At 50.4% G+C, this 6,031-nt stretch overlaps 1 protein-coding gene across 3 annotated transcripts in view; it reads left to right on the forward strand.

Annotated features, from left to right (window-relative positions):
* Positions 1-6,031, forward strand: part of SYT12 (synaptotagmin 12) — a 29,723-nt gene that overhangs the window by 4,444 nt on the left and 19,248 nt on the right. The window contains exons 1-2 of one of the 3 annotated variants that reach the window (XM_021715224.1): positions 616-642; positions 3,889-3,945. In XM_021715224.1, coding sequence (XP_021570899.1) covers positions 3,912-3,945 — 34 coding nt within the window. In that variant the 5' untranslated portion in view covers positions 616-642; positions 3,889-3,911. Of the gene's footprint in view, positions 1-615; positions 643-3,765; positions 3,946-6,031 lie in introns of those variants that run through there. The other 2 variants (XM_008063480.1, XM_021715225.1) reach the window with 2 other exon arrangements.

Here is a 6,031-nt window from a genome sequence, read left to right on the forward strand (position 1 = left end):
GCTGCGGTGGCCGGGAGCGGCCACTGCACTCCAGTCTGGGCGACAGAGTGAGACTCCAACTCAAAAAAAAAAATGCAGATTAGGGGTTAGAGGGCCTGTCTGGACCACCACCAGGCCACTAACCACAGAAGCTAATATTTGCTAAGCCTAACCACACATACCTTCTCATTCCACCCCGCTGGCACTGTCACAGGACAGTCATGGGCCCCATTTTACAGAGGCTCAGAGAGACTAAGAACACTGCCCAAGGCCACTTGAACTAGCGAAGGAGCAGATCGGGATGCAGCTGACTATAAGCCCTGTGCTCAGACTGACCCCTCCGGAGGATCCCCAGCATCTTCCCCAGTCCTCTCCTCCCTCCCCCACAGGCAGATGTGTGCTGGCTTCATAGGGCACTGAATCTTCTGTCTGGAGTGTGCCAGGCAGTCATGCCTGCCTTCCCTGAAATCACAGCTCCCTGGGAAGGGGTGTCGTGTTCAGGGGAGGGGAAAAAGAGCCGGCAGCGCAGGGGTCTGGGGTCTGAACTGGACCAGACTTGGGGTGGGGACCTCCCGACAGCCAGAGGTCTGATGCCTTTGAGGCTCTGTCCTGTGTCATGAACACCGTGCTGCAGAGCACTCTTGCAAAGTCAGCTTTTGACAGGCGAGCAGAAGAGGAAGACGGTGGCATTATTGGTTTCCCAGCAAGGCAGAAGCAGGCTGGGATGTGTGTTTCGTTAATGTGTGTGTTTTAGTGTGCCCAGACGCCCCCTCTGCCAGGAGCTAGGGCTACCTTGGGTGTGTACACAGCGACCCATGTGACCTGCAGAATCTCAGGAAACTTTTTTGAACCCATGGCCTGCATCACGCCTGTGATCCCAGCACTTTGGGAGGCTGAGATAGGAGAATTGCTTGAGCCCAGGAGAACAAGACCAGCCTAGGCAACATAGTGAGACCTCATCTCTGCAAAAAAATTTAAAAAAAACTGGACAGGCATGGTGACACACACCCATAGTCCCAGCTACTGGGGAGGCTGGGAAGGATTGCCTGAGCCCAAGAGGTCGAGGCTATGGTGAGCCGTGATTGTGCCATTGCACTCCGGCTTGGACAACAGAGTGAGACCCTGACTCAAAAGTAAAATAAAATAAAGAAAAAGAAAAAGAAAGCGTATGCCTACCTGTGGTAAGACACAGGGGTTAGGAGCGTGGAGCCAGCACGGGTTTACCAGTTTATTAGCTGTGGCCTGAGAAAAATGACGCCTTGGGACTGCTGCCTGCAAACCAGAGATAATAATAGTACCTACCACATGGGGCTATTCTGAGGATTAAATTAGGTCATGTAGCCAGATGCAGTGGTTCACACCTGTAATCCCAGCACTTTGGGAGGCAGAGGCGGGAGGATTGCCTGAGCCCAGGAGTTCGAGACCAGCCTGGGCAAGTTGGTGAGACCTCTTCTCTACAATATATCCAAAATAAAAAGTAAAAAAAAAATTAGCCGGGTGTGGTAGCACACGCCTGTAGTTCTGGCTACTTGGAAGACTGAGACGGGAGGATTGCCTGAGCCCAGTGGGTCGACACTGAGGTAGCTGTGAGCGTGACTCTGCCCTCCAGCCTGGGTGACAGAGTGAGACTGACTCAAAAAAAAAAGACAAAAACAGCCAGGTGTGGTGGTGCACTCCTGTAGTTCTAGCCACTTGGAAGGCTGAGGAGGAAGGATCAGCTGAGCCCAGCAGATTGAGGCTGCAGTGGCCATGAGTGTGCCCTTCAGCCCGGTCAACAGAGTGAGACTCCGACTCAAAAAAAAAAAGAAAAAAAGTCAGGTCATATGTATGCAAAGTGCTTAGAATTGCACTTGGTGTCAAAGACATACCCGACAAGGTTGGCTACTATCATAACCTCCAGCCCGGGACCCGGGAATGAGCATTCACTCAAGTCGGGACTGGGGAAGCCCTTCCTGGCTTAGTGCTGCCCTTCCGTCACCATGGCAACACGCATCATGTCGCGGGAGTGGGGGCAGTGCCAGTAGCTGTCTGTGCACACTTACTTGCCCGCTTCCCGGGGCTCCTGCCCTAGGACCTTCAGTACCCCCATATGTGCTGTATAACCCTGACTGGTCACAGCACCCCAGCTTCTTGCCTCCAAAGTCACAGATTGACGAGAACCCCAGGATTCCTGAAAATGCCGAGGCTCTCAGCTTTACCCTCTGACTTGACCTCTGTTCCCAAGGGAACCTACCGAATTTCGAAGGGTTGGAAACCAACAGGCAATGGTCCAAGAGCCTTTTATTGCACCTGAATGGTGTCTGCATTTTTTGGCAAATTGGTGGCAACATTTAAAATCAGGAAACTGCACATAAAAATTCAGGTATCTGGCTTTTCTTTAAAGAGCCAGAAGATCCAGTGATGCCGGGTGGAGCTTTTGCTGGAACAGAAACACAGCTGTCCTTGGGCCAGGCCAAAGCCCTCTGCCATTTCTACCTCACCTTTCCCTCACCTGTTTCCCTTTCCTGCCTGGCCTGCAGGCTTACCAGTGTGTAACCACCTCACTGAATTACCGGGGAACCCAGAGGTTGGGGCGAGGGTTATCCTGGCCTTCTGCTCCCTTGAACTGAGATCAATACAGTTCATCCTAGCTTCCCTTTTCTAGAATCCAATCCCCACCCCCACCATGTAGAACACATCTGTGAACCAAATTTACTTCTTAGCAACAATAATAACAAAACAATGAGCAACAAAGTCAGATTCCAGTGGCTCATAAAACCTGGAGGTGGAAGGTGCGATGGGGAAGAAACCATCTCAAGTAGTGGAAGGACTGTTCATAGAATATTGCAGAAATGCAGCCTTTATTTCCCAATTTAAGCGGGAGCATTTGAAGGGAGGCCGCCCGCTCTAATGAGTCACTGAGAGTCACTGCTGGTCTCCAGTCTTTTGTTGTTAGGATGGAAGTGAGGTAGGGCTGCCAGACTTGGCAAATACAAATACAGGATGCCCAGTATCATCACTGAAGACTTAGATAAGCTATAGATTGTTTTAGTATAAGTATATCCCACCATGCAATATGTGGGATATACTTATGCTAAAATTTATCTGAAATGCAAATGCCACTGGGCAGCCTATATTTTACCTGGCAACCCTGAAACAAGGTCTTAGAGTGCTTGCTTGAAAAGGGCTTTAAACACTCTTTTTGTAAATGCCATTTAAAAAACAAAAGCTACCTCTGGGTCTACCTTTACAACTGAGTATAAACTAGCCGGGTGCAGTGGCTCACGCCTGTAATCCCAGCACTTTGGGAGACAGAGGCAAGAGGATTACCTGAGCTCAGGGATTAGAGACCAGCCTGAGCAACATGGCGAGACCTCGTCTCTACAATTAAAAAATAAAATAATTGCCTGAGCCTGCGGGTTCATGACCCGCCTGGGCAGGTGAGACCTCATCTCTACAATAAATCAAAAAAATTAGTCAGGAGTGGTAGCGCATGCCTGTAATGCTGGCTACTCGGAAGGCTGAGGTGGAAGGATCGCCGGAGCCCAGCAGGTCGAGGCTGCGGTGGCTGGGAGCGGCCACTGCACTCCAGTCTGGGTGACAATGAGACTCCAACTCAAAATAAATAAATAAATAAAATAAAATAAGTTGGGCATGGTGGTGCATGCCTGTGGTTCCAGCTACTTGGAAGGCCGAGGCGGAAGGATCACTTGAGCCCAGCAGGTTGAGGCTGAGGTGGCCATGAGCTTGCCACTGCACTCCATCTAGCCTGGGTAAAAGAATGAGACTCCAACTCAAAAACAAACAAACAAAAAAAAACCTGGGTATGAGCTCCAGGTGACAGGCACACAGGTGCCAAGGAGACCAGGACATAAGGTCAGGGTTGGTGACCCCTGCAGCCCTTTCCAGTGACACTCTTTTCCCTTCCAGTCGCAGCCACTGCAGTGGGCATCATGGCCGTGGATGTCGCAGAATACCACCTGAGCGGTGAGTGCCCGAGGCAAGCCTCTCCTTGGATCACGCTTGTGAGCCGTCTCATGGGAACCTTGCACCTCGGCTGGGGTGGGAGGTGTCAGTGGGACACGAATAACAGCCCTGTTTTACTGAAAAAGGCAGGCAGTGATTTGCCCAAGGTCATTGCAGCCTTGGGGACATCAAGCTTGGACCAGTCTGAGGACTCCAGTGGCCCCTTCCTGTTAAAGTGGCTTTCTCCGTTTGACTTGAGAGGATCCCCTGGGAGACCCCTGTCCCACTGTTTCCTGAAGATGAGCATGTGACAGAATCCACTTAGCTGGGGCCCTTCGTGGAGGCTGTCAAATGTCCACCTGAGAGGAAACCCAGGAAGGTCAATGTTAGATTCAAGGAGCATTAAATTATTAAATTCAGAGAAAAGGCTGGGCGCAGTGGCTCAAGCCTATAATCCCAGCACTTTGGGAGGCCGAGGCGAGAGGATTGCCTGAGCCCACAGGTTTGAGACCAGCCTGGGAGACATAGTGAGACCTCATCTCTACAATTAATCAAAAAATTAGCCTGGCATGGTAGCACATGCCTGTAGTTCTGGCCACTTGGAAGACTGAGGCGGAAAGATCACCTGACCCAGCAGGTCGAGGCTGAGGTGGCCAGGAGCATGCCACTGCACTCCAGCCTGGGCGACAGAGTTAGACTCCAGGTAAAAACAACAAAAAAATTCAAACACCCAGTCCAGAGACACAGAGAAAGCCACTTTATAGAAAATTGCATATTTATTCTTACATGCTTAAACTTCCATCACCTTCAAAGTACTCTCCTTTGGATGCAAGACAGCTATCGAGATGCTTTCCTTCACTGCTCAAACAGTTGAACTTGTCTGTTTTGATGTCTTTTAGTGCTTCTGCTGTTTTTTGTTTCATCTCTTTCACATCGGCAAAATGTTTCCCTTTGAGGATTTTTTTTCATCCAAGGAAACAAACAAAAATTGCTCAGGGTGAGATCGGGTGAATAGGGAGAAAAGGGTATGGGGGTCATGCTGTTTTTTGGACAAAAACTGCTGAATACTTAGCATGGTGTGGGCAGGTGCGCTCGTAAATTACCCATCATGAAATAGGCAAATGTGCTGGGCTTGGTGGCTCAACCTGTAATCCTGCGCTTTGGGAGGCTGAGGTGAGTGGATTGCCTAAGCCCGTGGGTTCGAGACCCGCCAGGGCAACTTGGTGAGACCTCATCTCTACAATAAATCCCAGGTAGCGCGTGCCTGTAATTCCGGCTACTCGGAAGGCTGAGGCGGAAGGATCGCCAGAGCCCAGCGGGTCGAGGCTGCGGTGGCCGGGAGCGGCCACTGCACTCCAGTCTGGGCGACAGAGTGAGACTCCGACTCAAAAAAAAAAGTAATAGGCAAATGTGTTGAAAGAATCTCCAAAAAAAAAATTCACTGAAGTCCAACACAATGCTAGCTGGTACGCGGATGCCAGTGGGTTCCTAGAACCTTACCTGGGGGTGGAGATGGGAAGTCTTTACTACAAAGGACCACCCACCAAAAGATAATTCCAGGGGTTTCTTTGGGTCCCTCCCATACTCTTGCAGTCCATCAGTTGATGACAGTGGCATCAGAGCTGAAATATACTCATGGTCTTTTCTCCCTGTGTTCCTCTCCCCACCTAGAGACAGGGGAAGTGAGTGTAGTTCCAAGTAGCTGGAACTACAGGTGTGCACCACCACACCCGGCTATTTTTATTTTTATTTTTTGAGTTGGAGTCTCACTTCGTTGCCCAGGTTGGCAGGCAGTGGCACGCTCACAGCCACCCCAGTGTCGACCTGCTGGGCTCTGGCAATCCTTCCACCTCAGCCTTCCAAGTAGATGGATCTACAGGCACACACTACCACACCCTCCTAATTTTTTTATTTATTATAGAGACGAGGTCTCTCCATGTTGCCCAGGCTGGTCTCAAACCTGCGGGCTCAGGCAATCCTCTCCTCTTGGCCTCCCAAAGTGCTGGGATTACAGGTTTGAGCCACCATGACTGACCTAATTGTTTTTTTTGTTTGGTTGGTTTTTTTTGAGTTGGAGTCTCACTCTGTCGCCCAGACTGGAGTGCAG

This window comes from Carlito syrichta, unplaced genomic scaffold (assembly GCF_000164805.1).
Source record: "Carlito syrichta isolate Samal-C Ts95f unplaced genomic scaffold, Tarsius_syrichta-2.0.1 Scaffold306867, whole genome shotgun sequence".
NCBI classification, from domain to species: Eukaryota; Metazoa; Chordata; class Mammalia; order Primates; family Tarsiidae; genus Carlito; species Carlito syrichta.